This window comes from Coregonus lavaretus (genome assembly GCF_964263955.1).
Source record: "Coregonus lavaretus genome assembly, chromosome: 36".
Classification (NCBI taxonomy): Eukaryota; Metazoa; Chordata; class Actinopteri; order Salmoniformes; family Salmonidae; genus Coregonus; species Coregonus lavaretus.
This window is the reverse complement of record NC_140023.1, coordinates 30,122,353-30,140,380: the sequence shown is the minus strand read 5'-3', so window position 1 is coordinate 30,140,380 and position 18,028 is coordinate 30,122,353. Positions and strand designations below refer to the sequence as shown.

Below are 18,028 nucleotides of genomic sequence, written 5' to 3'. Positions count from 1 at the left end.
GGAGGGGCAGGTTTCTGGTCGAGAGCCAGACTCGATCTCCCGGTGCGTACACCGGTCCTTCACTGCGGTGGAGATCGGCGCTCGCCTTGTGTCGACGGATGGCCCGCTGCAGATGTACGTGAGCAGCGTTCCATGTCTCCTCCGAGCACCGCACCCACTCATCCACCGCAGGAGCCTCGATCTGGCTCTGATGCCAAGGTGCCAGAGCCGGCTGGTACCCTAGTACACATTGGAAAGGAGTGAGTCTGGTGGAGGAGTGGCGAAGGGAGTTCTGGGCCATCTCGGCCCAGGGAACATACCTCGCCCACTCCTCCGGCCGGCCCTGGCAATACGACCTCAGAAACCTACCCACATCCTGGTTTACCCATTCAACCTGCCCATTGCTCTCCGGGTGGTAGCCTGAGGTAAGGCTCACCGAGACCCCCAAGCACTCCATGAACGCTCTCCAGACTCGAGAGGTAAACTGGGGGCCTCGATCAGACACTATATCCTCGGGTACCCCGTAATGCCGGAAGACGTGAGTGAATAGGGCCTGAGCGGTCTGTAGGGCAGTGGGGAGACCCGGCATGGGAAGGAGACGACAGGCCTTCGAGAACCGATCCACAACGACCAGGATGGTGGTATTTCCCTGGGAGGGGAGAAGGTCAGTAACGAAATCCACCGAGAGGTGAGACCAGGGTCGTTGTGGAACGGGCAGGGGTTGTAGCTTACCCCGGGGCAGGTGTCTGGGTGCCTTACACTGGGCACACACCGAGCAGGAGGAAACATAAACCCTCACATCCCTGGCTAACGTTGGCCACCAGTACTTAGTGCTAAGGCAGTGCACCGTCCGGCCAATCCCTGGATGTCCAGAGGAGGGTGACGTGTGAGCCCAATATGTAAGTCGATCCCGAACCTCGAGCGGAACGTACGTTCGACCCACAGGACACTGTGGAGGGCTAGGATCGGTACGCAACGCCCGCTCGATTTCGGAATCGACCTCCCACACCACCGGTGCCACCAGGCAAGACGGCGGGAGTATGGGCGTGGGCTCAACGGACCTCTCCTCCGTGTCATACCGCCGGGACAGGGCATCTCCCTTACCGTTCTGGGACCCAGGGATGTACGTGATCTTAAAAACGAACCGGGCCAGAAACATGTTCCACCTAGCCTGGCGAGGGTTCAGTCTCCTAGCTGCCCGGATGTACTCCAGGTTTCAGTGGTCAGTCAAAATGAGGAAAGGGTGTTGAGCCCCCTCAAGCCAATGCCTCCACACCTTTAGGGCCTGGACCACGGCTAGCAGCTCCCTGTCCCCCACGTCATAATTTCGCTCCGCCGGACTGAGCTTTTTAGAGTAAACGGCACAGGGGCGGAGTTTCAGGGGCGTGCCAGACCGTTGCGAGAGCACGGCCCCTATACCGGCTTCAGACGCGTCTACCTCGACCTGGAATGGTAGCGCGGGATCCGGATGCGCTAGCACCGGCGCCGAGGTAAACAGGTCCTTCAGTCTCCCAAAAGCCATATCAGCCTCAGCAGACCACTGCAGGCGCACCGGACCTCCCTTTAGAAGAGACGTTATGGGAGCTGCCACCTGTCCAAAACCCCGGATAAACCTCCTGTAGTAATTCGCAAAGCCCAAGAACCGCTGCACCTCTTTAACAGTGGTTGGAGTTTGCCAATTACGCACGGCCGACACACGGTCAACCTCCATCTTTACCCCTGACGCAGACAACTGATAACCCAAAAAGGAGACAGACTCCTGGAAAAACAGACATTTCTCTGCCTTGACATATAGGTCATGCTCCAACAATCTCCTCAACACTCGGTGCACCAGGGCTACATGCTCGGCTCGGGTAGAAGAATACACCAGAATGTCGTCAATGTACACGACCACTCCTTGCCCCTGCATATCCCGGAAGATCTCATCTACGAAGGATTGGAAGACTGAAGGAGCATTCATTAACCCGTATGGCATGACGAGATACTCGTAATGACCCGAGGTGGTACTACTTGCTGTCTTCCATTCGTCTCCCTCCCTAATACGCACCAAGTTGTATGCGCTCCTGAGGTCCAATTTTGTGAAGAACCGCGCCCCGTGTAAAGACTCCGTCATAGTCGCAATCAGAGGGAGTGGATAACTGTATTTCACAGTAATCTGATTGAGACTGCGGTAATCAATACACGGGCGCAAACCTCCATCCTTTTTCTTCACAAAAAAGAAACTTGAGGACGCAGGGGAAGTGGAGGGCCGTATGTATCCCTGTCTCAGAGACTCGGCTATGTAAGTCTCCATAGCTCTCTTCTCCTCTTGAGACAAAGGATACACATGGCTCTGCGGAAGCGCAGCTCCTACCTGGAGGTCTATCGCACAATCCCCCTGTCTATGTGGTGGCAACTGCGTCGCCCTCGCCTTACTAAACACAAGTGCTAAATCCTCATACTCGGGGGGAATGTGCAATGCGGGCACTTGGTTTGGACTCTCCACCGAGGTCGCCCCTACGGAAACGCCCAGACATCGCCCTACACACTGGGCAGACCACTCCTTAAGAGCCCTCTGTTGCCACGAAATAGAGGGATTATGGGTAATCAACCAGGGAAGCCCCAGCACCACCGGATACGCAGGAGAGTCAATAAGATATACAGTGGGGGAAAAAAGTATTTAGTCAGCCACCAATTGTGCAAGATCTCCCACTTAAAAAGATGAGAGAGGCCTGTAATTTTCATCATAGGTACACGTCAACTATGAAAGACAAATTGAGGAAAAAAATCCAGAAAATCACATTGTAGGATTTTTTATGAATTTATTAGCAAATTATGGTGGAAAATAAGTATTTGGTCACCTACAAACAAGCAAGACTTCTGGCTCTCACAGACCTGTAACTTCTTCTTTAAGAGGCTCCTCTGTCCTCCACTTGTTACCTGTATTAATGGCACCTGTTTGAACTTGTTATCAGTATAAAAGACACCTGTCCACAACCTCAAACAGTCACACTCCAAACTCCACTATGGCCAAGACCAAAGAGCTGTCAAAGGACACCAGAAACAAAATTGTAGACCTGCACCAGGCTGGGAAGACTGAATCTGCAATAGGTAAGCAGCTTGGTTTGAAGAAATCAACTGTGGGAGCAATTATTAGGAAATGGAAGACATACAAGACCACTGATAATCTCCCTCGATCTGGGGCTCCACGCAAGATCTCACCACGTGGGGTCAAAATGATCACAAGAACGGTGAGCAAAAATCCCAGAACCACACGGGGGGACCTAGTGAATGACCTGCAGAGAGCTGGGACCAAAGTAACAAAGCCTACCATCAGTAACACACTACGCCGCCAGGGACTCAAATCCTGCAGTGCCAGACGTGTCCCCCTGCTTAAGCCAGTACATGTCCAGGCCCGTCTGAAGTTTGCTAGAGTGCATTTGGATGATCCAGAAGAGGATTGGGAGAATGCCATATGGTCAGATGAAACCAAAATATAACTTTTTGGTGTAAACTCAACTCGTTGTGTTTGGAGGACAAAGAATGCTGAGTTGCATCCAAAGAACACCATACCTACTGTGAAGCATGGGGGTGGAAACATCATGCTTTGGGGCTGTTTTTCTGCAAAGGGACCAGGATGACTGATCCGTGTAAAGGAAAGAATGAATGGGGCCATGTATCGTGAGATTTTGAGTGAAAACCTCCTTCCATCAGCAAGGGCATTGAAGATGAAACGTGGCTGGGTCTTTCAGCATGACAATGATCCCAAACACACCGCCCGGGCAACTAAGGAGTGGCTTCGTAAGAAGCATTTCAAGGTCCTGGAGTGGCCTAGCCAGTCTCCAGATCTCAACACCATAAAAAATCTTTGGAGGGAGTTGAAAGTCTGTGTTGTCCAGCGACAGCCCCAAAACATCACTGCTCTAGAGGAGATCTGCATGGAGGAATGGGCCAAAATACCAGCAACAGTGTGTGAAAACCTTGTGAAGACTTACAGAAAACGTTTGACCTGTGTCATTGCTAATAAAGGGTATATAACAAAGTATTGAGAAACTTTTGTTATTGACCAAATACTTATTTTCCACCATAATTTGCAAATAAATTCATAAAAAATCCTACAATGTGATTTTCTGGATTTTTTTTTCTCATTTTGTCTGTCATAGTTGACGTGTACCTATGATGAAAATTACAGGCCTCTCTCATCTTTTTAAGTGGGAGAACTTGCACAATTGGTGGCTGACTAAATACTTTTTTTCCCCACTGTAGCTGTATAGTCTCCTCATGACCCTCCTGCGTCCCCATCCTAAGTGGAGCTGTGACCTCCCTAATCAACCCCGATCCCAACGGACGGCTATCTAGAGCATGTAAAGGGAAAGGATTGTTGACAGGAAGGAGGGGAATCCCTAACTCTGCACAAAATCTCCGATCTATAAAATTCCCAGCTGCGCCTGAATCTACTAGCGCCTTATGCTGGGAACGAGGTGCAACCTGTGGGAAGCAAACAGGTATGGTTAGGTGCACAACAGAGAGCTCTGGGTAAGTGGGGCGCCTACTCACCTGGAAGGACTCCCCAGTGCGTGGCTTGCCGTCTCGTCCCCTAGGAGACCCCCCCCAGCACCTGGCCGCAGTGTGTCCTCCACGGCCACAGTTGGTACAGGGGTTGGTTCCCCTGGGGCTCCTTTTCCTCTCCTCTCTAGCGCCAGCACCCCCGAGCTCCATAGGACTAGGCTCGGAGGTGCTGGAGGGTGGAATGGACGACCCCCACTCAGGACGTCCACGGGTGGCCAGCAGGGTGTCTAGGCGAATGGCCATATCCACCAACTGGTCGTGTCCCTGCAGGCCAACTCACGACGGACGTCCTCCCGTAGGCTGCAGCGGAAGTGGTCTATGAGGGCCCGCTCATTCCACCCTGCATCTGCCGCTAGAGTCCGGAACTCCAGTGTGAACTCCTGGTCGCTCCTCTTCCCCTGTCGGAGGTAGAATAGACGTTCTCCCGCCGCCTTCCCCTCAGGTGGATGGTCGAATACAGCCCTGAAGCGACGGGAGAACTCTGCATAGGTGATCGTCGCAGGGTCTATTCTCCTCCATTCGGCGTTGGCCCACTCCAACGCCTTGCCGGTGAGACAGGAGATGAGGGCGGAAACGCTCTCGTGTCCCGAGGGCACCGGGTGAACGGTGGCGAGGTAGAGTTCAACTTGTAGGAGGAAACCTTGACACCCGGCAGCTGTACCATCATACGCCCTCGGGAGCGAGAGCCGAATCCCACTGGGTTCCGGAGCGTGGACAAAGGGACTGACCGGTGCTGGTGGTAATGTGGGAGGAGGCGTGGGTGCCCAACTGGTCCCCAGGTGATGCAGGGTATTCATAACTCCCTGCAGAGTGTTGGTGACTTGAGCTATCCTGTCATCCTGTCCGCGGACGCGCTCCTCCCATGACTCGGTCGCTGCTGCTGCTCCTGCTGATTCCATGAGTGGTGCGTAGTTCTGTCAGAGACGGGCGTAGGTGTGGTGTGGAATCAAATGCAGGATGCAGATGCAAGTCCAAAATACTTTAATAAAGTCCACAGAATGAATGGCTACAAACAGAGCCGGAGGCACAAGGAAAATAACGCACTCAGTGTAAAAATACAACAAACGCACAACAGTGCGGACTCTCTATAAAAATAGAGCACAAACTGACTGGCAACACCTGCTGACATGGAACAACTACACACAACCACACGACAGAAACAACGAGAACTTAAAGGACACATAATCAAGACAAAATGAGAAACAGGTGTACCAAAACAGACCAAACCAAACGAACACAGAAACAACGAACGGTGGCAGCTAGTACTCCGGGGACGACGACCGCCGAAGCCTGCCCGAACAAGGAGAAGGAGCAGCCTCGGCAGAAACCGTGACACACCTCCACCTTACCCGACAACCTAGACCCACTACAATTTGCAAACCGCACCAAGAATGCTGTTCATCGACTACAGCTCAGCCTTCAACACCATAGTGACCTCCAAGCTCATCACTAAGCTTGGGGTCCTGGGTCTGAACCCCGTCTTGTGCAACTGGGTCCTGGACTTCCAGACTCTGACATTGATCGTTCTAATATTTTTGGGATTTACGTGTATTGTTAGGTATTACTGCACTGTTGGCGTTAGGAACATAAGCATTTTGCTACACCTGCAAAATATGTGTATGCGACCAATATAATTTTATTTTATTTTGATTTAAAAAAGAGGAGAGGAGAAGACACAATGGAGGAGCAGGAGGAGTGTTCGGAAACAGTGTGTGCAGACTGCTTTATCAGCCCCCCACTGCACTGTTTACCGGCATTAAGGGGCTAATGACTGAACAGAGGTCCCTGTGCTCAAGTTAAGTAAATATTTACACACACACACGCACACACACACACACACATAGAGACTTTTTCCCTGTATCTAAAGCAACAAGCATTTATATCTGCATATTTTTTCCTTAAACATTCCCAAACACAGTTCAATGCTCTCCCATGCATTAACTGATCCGTAGAGTCAGGGACTTACTTTGGCTCCACCGAAGAAATATATCTATCCAAGAGTCCCACCAGGATTCAATCAGATCACTCCCTGTAGCCGACTTTTCCTTATGCCACACAGCTCTCCAGCAGAGCTTTAAAGCATTAAACTTCTATGCCAACACATTTTTTTAAAGAGCTCCAATGGGCCATTGGGGCTTTCATCACTTCTTTCTTTCTTTCCTCTACTTCTTCTTTGTGGCTTCCCTCTGGGCTCAGAAGCAACAGTAGGATAATGCATATCCCCTTTGTCTTTGTTTGTTTTCATTTTACAAGAGCTTTAGCCCCACAAAGACCCCAAATACCTCATTGGCTCTCTTAACTCTCTCTTCCTCTGCCTCTCTTTACTTTTTTTTCTCTCTCTGTGTCTCTCTTTTGATTATTTTTTTTATTTTTCAAGAAGCCTTTTTAATAGATAGAAATCCAATACCCTACAAAGAGCACATGGGAGTACATGGGTAATCAAAACCATCAACACTGCGTTTGCAACGTTTTCATTGGTCGAAAAATCAAGACTGAGCGATTCACACACATGCATGCACATGCACACGCACACACACACACGTATTACGACATAGACACCAAAAATAGCATTGTTTCATACAGCAAACAGTAATTTTCACCAAATGAGTAGATGGGAGTAAATAACAACGCCATTGATCCATGCAATGAGATCAATCTGTGCGTTAGAGGATAGACTGAGCCAGGGGAATGGAGAGGGTACTGCAATGTGCTGACAATTACAGGCACATGGCATAAGAAAAAAGAGAGAGACAGAGCTCGAAACCATCATCAATTGAGAATACAGGATACTCATCCCATATACTAATATCATATAGATCAGTGTATCCCATTCAATACTCTCGTTCAATACTTAATCATACTAGTCTTTCTTCTACTAAGAGTTTCTCACAACACTCTCTTGCTATTTTTAAAAGAAACTAAAGGCTGCAAGAGCTGCATCAATTCAGTTCACAATGCAATCCAAAAAACAATCATTTAATAGGTAGAAATGCCTCTTGAACTCACATTGTGTTCTGGTCCTGTTGTTCTGCCGGCTGCGGACCTGCTCTGTCCAGAGGGTGGGGTACTGAGAAATTATGTCTGAAAGAGGATTGCAGAATTGATTAAAGAATGTTCAATCAAACGCACATTGACACATCATCCATCACAGAAGTTTACTGGTGAGGCAGAAATGATCCTAACCCTTTTTCGAATACTGAAACATGTCCTTTCTTGTGTTGTTGAGGTGAAAACAAGGTACTCATGTATTACTTTCACCAGCCCTACCAATTCCGATTTGTGATTACTTGAAGGAATGAAGGAAGGAAGGAAGGATGAATTTCTGAACTATTCAAACAGGGCCCAGAAAGGAAGAAGAAGAGCTCACCTTCCTCATCTGTCGGGGAATTCGGCTCCACAACTAGGACGGTTGACTCATCTGCGTTTAGAATGGAAAAGATTTGCAAGGAAACTACAATTGAGAGTGTATGCTAGATTTTTACAACACTAAATCAACCATTACAGATTTGCACATTGCCCGGCCAAGAGTGGTAGACTGGGGGATGAGAGAGAGAGAGTCGAGAGTTGTAAGAGTGAGAGGGTTGCTAGAGGAGAGGAGGTACACACAAGGTGTCAGTGGTTGTACAGTACATATAGTGGTCATAGTTGGACATGAAGAGTGGAGAGCTTTCATAATATTCATCATCATCATCATCATTAAAATGTGTTAGTGGCTATTCAACGACACATAATACCAATACCTATCTTCAGACACCAACACCATCCCCTTTTGTCAATGGAAAATGTATGGGAAAGTATAAGTAACATATGTATACAGTACATCTCAAGCTAGGGTGCAGCACAAAGTTAACGAGAAGGGATGTGAAAGTTGCTAAAGGCTGACACTACTTTGTGTTATACACTTCTCCATCCCTCTGTGGATCTGCATGTGAGGAATGCATGAGTTTGTGGGCGTACATGCGTGTGTGTACCGCCAGCTGAAGAACAGGAGAAAGGAGAGGAGAAGGCGTGCAAGGCCCAACCAGAGGAATATGCAACATCCAGGCGCACACATGTTCCAGATGAATCAATTAACAAGAGGGTTGGGGTTGGGCTTGGTGTTTGTTTAGGCTCTGTTTGTTTGTATGATTTTAAGGGGGGAGTGGGGGGAGGGAGGATTGGGAAATGGGGGCTAGTTGGGCTCTGGCTCGTTAGTGTAAAGCCCAGAGCCGCAGGTGTGGGTAACCTCACAGCAGGTCACAGAGGAGGGCTCAACCACTGCAGGGACTGACTGGGGACACAGGCTACATCCCCAATGGCACCCTGTCCCCTATATAGTGCAATATTTTGGGCCAGGGCCCATAGGCTCTGGTCAAAAGTAGTGCTCCATGTATGGAATAGGATGCCATTTGGGACACACAGTGTGGATCACACTAGTCCTACATCTGCCCTTACGGGAACTATAGAGATTGAAGAATGTCCCATTTTACGTTAATTCAATGGACAATAAAGCTTTTGGGATTGATTTAATTTGAACCCTGTCAGTCTTCAGTTACAAATTAATTCAGAAATGCACAGGAAGTTATAGCACTATACAGGAAATGAGATTCCAAAAAGGAAGTCATATTTATGACTTGGATATAACATAAACCTTTAATAAAGATTATTCTTTAGCGTTTTAATGGCTGTAATTCCTTTTTTCGTGTGCATTAGGAAGACTGCATGCCATTTCTTGTTACACAGCATTAGTTACTGTCAGTCTTCAATGACCAATTATTTCAGAATGTGTATGAAAGTCCCAATGCAGTCCAAAACTTGATTTTCCTGTGTTTTATACTGAACAAAAATATAAACGTAACATGTAAAGTGTTGGATCCATGTTTCATGAGCTGAAATAAAAGATCCCAGTCATTTTCCTTATGCACAAAAAGCTTATTTACATCCCTGTTAGTGAGCATTTCTCATTTGCCAAGATAATCCATCCACCTGACAGGGTTGGAATATCAAGAAGCTGATTAAACAATATGATCATTACATAGGTGCACCTCGTGCTAGGGGACAATAAAAGGCCACTCTAAAAAATGTTTTTCACACAACACAATGCCATGGATGTCTCAAGTTTTGAGGGAGAGTGCAACTGGCATACTGACTGCAGGAATGTCCACCAGAGCTGTTGCCAGAGAATTTAATGTTACTTTTTCTACCAATTTCTCTACGTCGTTTTAGAGAATTTTGCAGTACGTCCAACCGGCCTCACAACCGCAGACCATGTGTGTGGTGTTGTGTGGGCGAGCGGTTTGCTGATGTCAACGTTGTGAACAGAGTGCCCCATGGTGGTGGTGGGTTTATGGTATGAGCAGGCATAAGCTACGGACAACGAACACAATTATATTTTATCAATGGCAATTTGAATGCACAGAGATCCTGAGGGCCATTGTCGTGCCATTCATCTGCCGCCATCACCTCATGTTTCAGCATGATAATGCATGGCCCCATGTCGCAAGGATCTGTACACAATTCCTGGAAACTGAAAATGTCCTAGTTCTTCCATGGCATGCATACTCACCAGACATGTCAGCCATTGAGCATGTTTGGGATGCTCTGGATTGACATGTACGACAGCGTGTTCCAGTTCCCGCCAATATCCAGCAACATCGCACAGCCATTGAAGAGGAGTGGGCCAACATTCCACAGGCCACAATCAACAGCCTGATCAACTCTATGCGAAGGAGATGTGTCGTGCTGCATGAGACAAATGGTGGTCACACCAGATACTGACTGGTTTTCTGATCCACGCTGTGACCAACAAACGCATATCTGTTTTCTCAGTCATGTGAAATCCATAGATTAGGGCTTAATGAATTTATTTCAATTGACTGATTTCCTTATATGAACTGTAACTTTGAAAAATCTTTGAAATTGTTGCATGTTGCGTTTATATTTTTGTTCAGTGTAGTTGAATGGCGCCGGAGGGGATGGCTGCCGTTTTATGGGCTCTTAACCAACCGTGCTATTTTGTTAGTTTTAGTTGGCAAATCTGACCATAATTATATCCTCCGGATTCCTGCTTACAAGCAAAAACTAAAGCAGGAAGCACCAGTGACTCGGTCAATAAAAAAAGTGGACAGATGAAGCAGATGCTAAGCTACAGGACTGTTTTGCTAGCACAGACTGGAATATGTTCTGGGATTCTTCCGATGTCATTGAGGAGTACACCAAATCAGTCATTGGCTTCATCAATAAGTGCATCAATGATGTCGTCCCCACAGTGACTGTAAGTACATACCCCAACCAGAAGCCATGGATTACAGGCAACATCCGCACAGAGCTAAATGGTGGAGCTGCCACTTTCAAGGAGCGGGACTCTAACCCGGACGCTTAAAAGAAATCCCACTATGCCTTCCGACGACCAATCAAACAGGCAAAGTGTCAATACAGGACTAAGATCGAATCGTACTACACCAGCTCCGACACTCGTCAGATGTAGAAGGGTTTGCAATCTATTACAGACTACAAAGGGAAGCACAGCCGCGAGTTGCCCAGTGACACGAGCCCACCAGATGAGCTAAATTACTTCTATGCTCTCTTCGAGGCAAGTAACACTAAAACATGCATGAGAGCATCAGCTGTTCCGGATTACTGTGTGATCACGCTCTCCGTAACCGATGTGAGTAAGAGCTTTAAACAGGTCAACATTCACAAGGCCGCAGGGCCAGACGGATTACCAGGATGCGTTGACCAACTGGCAAGTGTCTTCACTGACATTTTCAACCTTTCCCTGTCTGAGTCTGTAATACTAACATATTTCAAGCAGACCACCATAGTCCCTGTGCCCAAGGACACTAAGGTAACCTGCCTAAATGACTACCGAGCTATATCACTCACATCTGTAGCCATGAAGTGCTTTGAAAGGCTGATCATGGCTCACATCAACACCATTATCCCAGAAACCCTAGACCCACTTCAATTTGCATACCTCCCCAACAGATCCACAGATGATGCAATTTCTATTGCACTCCACACTGCCCTTTCACACCTGGACAAAAGGAACACCTGTGTGAGAATGCTATTAATTGACTACAGCTCAGCGTTCAACACCATAGTGCCCTCAAAGCTCATCACTAAGCTAAAGACCCTGGGACTAAACACCTCCCTCTGCAACTGGATCCTGGACTTCCTGACGGGCGCCCCCAGGAGGTAAGGGTAGGTAACAACACATCCGCCACGCTGATCCTCAAGATGGGGGCCCCTCAGTCCTGTACTCCCTGTTCACTCATGACTGCATGGTCAGTCACGACTCCAACACCATCATTAAGTTTGCCGATGACACAACAGTGGTAGGACTGATCACCGACAACGATGAGACAGCCTATAGGGAGGAGGTCAGAGACCTGGCATTGTGGTGCCAGGACAACAACCGCTCCCTCAATGTGATCAAGACAAAGGAGACGATTGTGGACTACAGGAAAAGGAGGACTGAGCATGCCCCCATTCTCATCGACGGGGCTGTAGTGGAGCAGGTTGAGAGCTTGAAGTTCCTTGGTGTCCACATCACCAACAAACTAACATGGTCCAAGCACACTAAGACAGTCGTGAAGAGGGTACAACAAAACCTATTCCCCCTCAGGAGACTGAAAAGATTTGGCATGTGTCCTCAGATCCTCAAAAGGTCATACAGCTGCACCATCGAGAGCATCCTGACTGGTTGCGTCACTGCCTGGTATGGCAACTGCTCGGTATGAGGGTAGTGCGTATGGCCCAGTACATCACTGGGGCCAAGTTTCCTGCATTCCAGGACCTCTATACCAGGCGGTGTCAGAGGAAGGCCCTAGAAATTGTCAAAAACTCCAGCCACCCTAGTCATAGAGTGTTCTCTCTGCTACCGCATGGCAAGCGGTACCGGAGCGCCAAATCTAGGTCCAAGAGGCTTCTAAACAGCTTCTACCCCCAAGCCATAAGACTCCTGAACATCTAATCAAATGGCTACCCAGACTATTTGCATTGCCCCCCCCCCCCCCCTCTGTTGCGCTGCTGCTACTCTCTGTTTATTATCTATGCATAGTCCCTTTAATAACTCTACCTACATGTACATATTACCTCAATTACCTTGACTAACCGGTGCCCCCTCAACTTGACTGTTCTGTACCGCACCGGTACCCCCTGTATATAGCCTCGCTATTGTTATTTTACTGCTGCTGTTTAATTATTTCTCATTTTTTTAGGTATTCTTTCTTAAAACCGCATTGTTGGTTAAGGTAAGTAAGCATTTCACTGTAAGGTCTACGCCTGTTGTATTCGGCGCAGGTGACAAATACAATTTGATTTGATTAATAGACCGATAAGAAAGAGTTCCAAACCTCTCTGCCAATTTATAGTTTTAGGTTTTCCCCTCCCAACTGTTAGACAGTCCTAGCTAAGTTCTTGCTTGAGAAATCGCTCTTTGTTAATAAGCTTTTTTGGTTAATTTTTTGACCATTTTAATTTCAAACAATCACAGTAAGGTACTTAATTGTTACCCAAAAATGATTTGAGATAAAAACAGCTGCATTGGACCTTTAAGTTAAGTCTTCAAGTCCCATTATAAATGTGGGTGGACAGTGTTAATTATGGAAGATATCTGGTTCCCACTTTGATGTTTGTTTCTAATAACAGACAGTTGATGAGGCCGTCTAAGGAGGCGTAGATATTGATCGGCCTCTGGCCGAATCAAAATATTTATGCAATCAAAGCTATTTTCAGTGTCGGGATACCACAAATCTATGGTTTATTCTGGTTTTAACCATCCTGTTTATCCAACCAATTTAAGCTGAACTACACTCTCTGGTTGTGTCCAAAATGGAACCCTATTCCTTATGTAGTGCATTACTTTTGGTCAAAAGTAGTACACTACATAGGGAAAGGGGTGCCATTTAGGATGGACTCTCTCTCTCTGGCCTCTGCATTTTCTCTGACTCTAATAACAGTTGACCTATGGGTAATGACTTGGCTGGGCTCAGACAACCTCCATGCTCTGGGTTTAAGCTGTTTACAGAAAAGAGGCGCAGACATAAACGTCACACAGTGAAGAATATCACGACCCGGGCTCTGGAATCAATCGGAAACTTCCCCCCAATTAACGTCATCCTTCACAGGATTCACAGGATTTCAAATCATCATGCCCTTAAAATGAAACTCAGAAACGTGTGTGGTTCAGTTGTGAGGTAGAGAGAGAGAATCAGAGGAAAAAGGAGGTAAAATGTTAGGGAGGACTGAGAAGAGCATTGTATCTGATGTTTCTGAGGACACCGCTGCTGAAAGGAAAGAAAATTATTTGTGTTGGTGAGTTAAGTTGGTGAGTTCTGCCACTCTCAGGGCCCTTCACCATCTCTGTCTGGCTTCTGGTAAAGACAAGCAGAAATGGCCAATGGGGTCTTATGCCCTTTCACAATATTGTGCCGACCCTGAATCAAACTTTACTGGCTTGATATTTTTTCCCACATTGTCTTTTTCATTATGGTTCCAGCAACTATGGTGGATGTGTAACCAGGCCAGCTCAGTACAGTTTGGTTTGGCCTGGTTTGGCTCAGTAGTGTGAAAAGCCCTTTAGTCTAGCTGCTGGGAGTAAACTTTATACAAGCCAACCACAGCCTCTCTTCTCTCTGGCCTAGTTACTGTGTAACAAGCTACCTTTTATTCCAGCCCTGAGGCTGCTCTCTTGCACTCTTTCAATTGACAAAATAATGGAAAGGCAAGCTATAACAGGTGACCATCCTGTATGATGTACATATATTACAGATTCAAACACACACAGGTGCATACACACAAGCACACACATGCACTCACTCACACACTCCCTTAGGCACGGATGAATGCACACCCACTATAGACACATAAAATATACCCAAAACAACAGTTTGATCATGTTATTGCCAAGGTACTAATGTACTATGTACTTACCTGCTTTTCCGGGTTCTCTTGTGCTAGCTCTCTCGTGTTTTGACCCTGAAAATGGATAGCAGTTAGTGTTTCTTATTGGACAAGTCCAGGTAGTCCCTCTCTGTTTCAGTCACGACCAAAGAGTCCTAGTACATCAACCAGTGACTTCTATATCCGCCATGCTTTCAATCATTGGCGTCGTACTGTGACACCAACACGGACTGCAAACCCAAACCCACACCCTGAGTTCTCTGTAGTTGCCTCACAACTCAAATCACACTGACTTCCAATTGAGCCACAAAGAGGGAAAATATAGGGACATGTGGCATTGGTTATTTGATTGTTTGGCAGACTCTGTTATCCAGGAACGCTCACATTCCGTACAGTTTAACTTTGTTGCTCAACTCCACTGCAGGATTTTCTGCTGGGCCTATTTGCACCATGTAGCCCCTGAATTGAGCAACATCCTCGGACTCCTAGGCTGCGTCCTAAATGGCACACTATTCCCTTTATAGTAAATAGCCCTTATGGGCCCTAGTCAAAAGAACTGGGCTCCATAGCGAAAAGAGTGACATTTGGGATGCACACCTAACCCTCAGAGCCCAAAGTCTGCTGGGTTCTGACTTTCCCATAGGGAAGTGGATTACATGGTGGTCCACACAAATATGTCTCATAATCGAAAGAATGTCAAGTTGGTTCACTGTGTAAGTGGATTGAGCAAGCATTGTCATTGTTACTCAGCTACATGGTGCTAAAGCTAAATTACAATAAACATAATTACTGTAATATTTGGATACGGTTCTCCACTGTCAGCAACTGATCAATCAACAACAACATTGCGACCACATTATAACCAAAAAGTGGCAAAAAATAAATAAGCAAACACATTAACACATACACAATTATGCAAGTCCAGACGCACACACACATGCACGCACAGAGTATCCAGCTACAATAACAACTACATGGTCTCCAACACAAATAAATTATTAAAAGGAGCCAGGTTGGGAGGATTGTACCTACCTTGGCATCGGGGCTTCTTATTAGCCACGGCTGAGCCACTGATAGGACGGCCATTGGGCGTGACACACCAACAGTAGCCTGTGTAACTATGACACTGCACCTGTAATCAACACAGCATGGCATTAGAGCTCAGCACAGGATAACATGTCACATAGACAAAATAACACTGAAGGAAAAGCTCCTTCACTAGAGACATTGGAGTCTTTCAAAGTATGCAAGTTATTTAAAGGGATACTTCGGGATTTTGGCAATGAGGCCCTTTATCTACTTCCCCAGTCAGTTGAACTCGTGGATAACATTTTAATGTCTCTGCGTGCAGTTTGAAGGAAGTTGCTAACTAGTGCTAGCGCAAATGCTAACTAACGTTAGCGCAATGACTGGAAGTCTATGGGTATCTGATTGCGCTAACGCTAGTTAGCATTGGCTTGCGAAACTACCTCTAACTTCCTATATACTGGACACAGAGACCTCATTGCCAAAATCCTGAAGTATCCCTTTAAGAGCAGGGCTGGTTTCTCAAAGGCATCTTAAGGCTAAGTTCATTTTTAGAACCTTCGTAGGAGCATCGTTAAATCTCCAAGCTGTTTCCCAAGACAATTGTTATTAACGTTGCACTTGAAAATGCTCGGAATCTAACGCCTGCCTCAGACCGCTCGTAGAACAGCTAAGTGCATCGTTAGATTCTTTTTTGCCTTGTAGCATACATTTGTACAAAGAAGATCTCAGCTAAACATAGAATCACATGGTTTATCCATCTCTCTGTGACCGCCAATAATTTCAGAGGGGTATCCTACGAAGCAAGCTAGATCTACTTAGGGATTTCTAAAGCTAATCAGCTTCAGTTAGCTTCACATTCCAGCTCAGGCTTCATCCATACTACGACGGTGGATATTACTCGTCTGCCTGCTGCTAACTCTAGCAGGCTTGTAACTATGCGTGCATGTCGTGCATGGCTTGTTGAATGCCGACTCTTCATTGAGACAATGCTGAAACATCAATCCATGGGCGAGTCAGTGCCACATTTTAATTTGTGTCAAAATCAAAATGAAAGAAAAGGTCTTGCAAATTCTTTGGTATTTGGTGTGCTTTGGTCTGCTTATCAGTGCACAACCACAAGCATCTTTTTTCCCACTCCTATCAATAAAATAATTGTATTAAGTCATTCAAAATTGTTACTATGTGTGAAGTTAAATGCATTCTGTCATTACTAAACGTGTAATGTAATATATTTTAACATGACTCTTTTTTATTTTATTTTATTAAATATTAAAATCTGTCATCTTCCTCAAATGAAGGGGATGATGATGTAATGATGACACAATCAGATTTCATTGGTCCTCAACTCGTGGCTCAGTCATTTCATTCAGGGTAAGTGGAGTTAGCTGTGAGTTAGCCTGCCCCGCAGCAGGTTAGTTCTGATGGATTCATTGCCATAGAAATGTACCTGGCTGAAAGGTGAGCCGCTTTCATATGACCGTTTATTGATACAAACAAGCGACGTATAAAAAGATGATTCAAATGAAAACTGAGATGACTGCGTTACAATATAAACAGTAGGAAATATACCTATTTTTATCATATTGAAATACATTTCATGTTCAATCAATTGAGTTCCAATTTGCTACTTGTAGGCTATTGTCTGTAATTTGTCTCAATATATTTCATGATGTGTAGCCTAACATGCGCAATGATGTGCCAAATCGGTGATTTAGTGTATTTCTATTGGGTAAGCATTAGAATAAGTCGCCTCAATATTTGCAGCCGTAGGTGGTAATATCTCTCTAGGAGCTTGTCCGTCGTCAGTATTGTGAAATAATTATAATGTTAAGGTAAGATTTCTATGGAGAAAGCTGATCCCAGAGCAGCACTCCTTTTCTTTTGATCCTATCAATATCGACACACGTTCCACTTAACAACCGCTCTCTCTGCATTGAGTTTTGGGAAACGCATGTAACATTTTCGGTCGTTGTAGGAAAGATGCATCGTTAAAAACACTCGTAAACCTAAGTTCCATCGCTATCGGGAATCTGGGCCCAGGTCTGTTTGTATGTTTTGTATTGATTCATTCATTCATCATTCAAATCCTTCCATATTTAAGCACTTTCTATCAGTATCAATGCATGCAGTTAATTGTTTGGTTAATTGTTTCAATTGTGTGTTAATTGAGCAGATTGGCTAGTTTTGCATGGCAGGTCACATTCCAGGTGTACCTAATTAGTTAATTCCTCAAACCAGAGTATAATACAGGTATATTCAGTATATTCTGAAAGGTGAGGTCCTTTTAAGAACAGCCAATCCGTTTTGTTTTAGCATGCTCAATAAACTATTTTTAGAAAGTTTTATTCTCAGTGTATTTTCAGCCTTGTCACATATGGTGGCAGCGGTTGGATAGTTACCCCTAGCGGTTATGGGGGCCCACATTTTCTGTAGAAGGCTTTACACTGAGACATTTTTGCAAGAGCAAGCAATGTCGAGGCCATCATCTACCAGCACCAAGCCATGGTTCAACAAGATGTGGGCAGGTGGCAACTGGTGTGTATCCTCTGGAGGACCAGCATGGAAGACCACTGAGAAGGGGAAGCGG

The 18,028-nt window shown here is 46.1% G+C and overlaps 1 protein-coding gene across 4 annotated transcripts in view; it reads right to left on the bottom strand.

Moving 5' to 3' along the window:
- The window catches only part of smoc2 (SPARC related modular calcium binding 2), a 92,403-nt gene that overhangs the window by 30,814 nt on the left and 43,561 nt on the right, over positions 1 to 18,028 (bottom strand). For 2 of the 4 annotated variants that reach the window (XM_084153322.1, XM_084153320.1), the window contains exons 4-7: positions 15,445 to 15,544; positions 14,443 to 14,487; positions 7,895 to 7,978; positions 7,534 to 7,608 (exon numbers count right to left, since the gene is read on the bottom strand). In XM_084153322.1, coding sequence (XP_084009448.1) covers positions 7,534 to 7,608; positions 7,895 to 7,978; positions 14,443 to 14,487; positions 15,445 to 15,544 — 304 coding nt within the window. The remainder of the gene's footprint in view (positions 1 to 7,533; positions 7,609 to 7,894; positions 7,979 to 14,442; positions 14,488 to 15,444; positions 15,545 to 18,028) is intronic. The other 2 variants (XM_084153323.1, XM_084153321.1) reach the window with 1 other exon arrangement.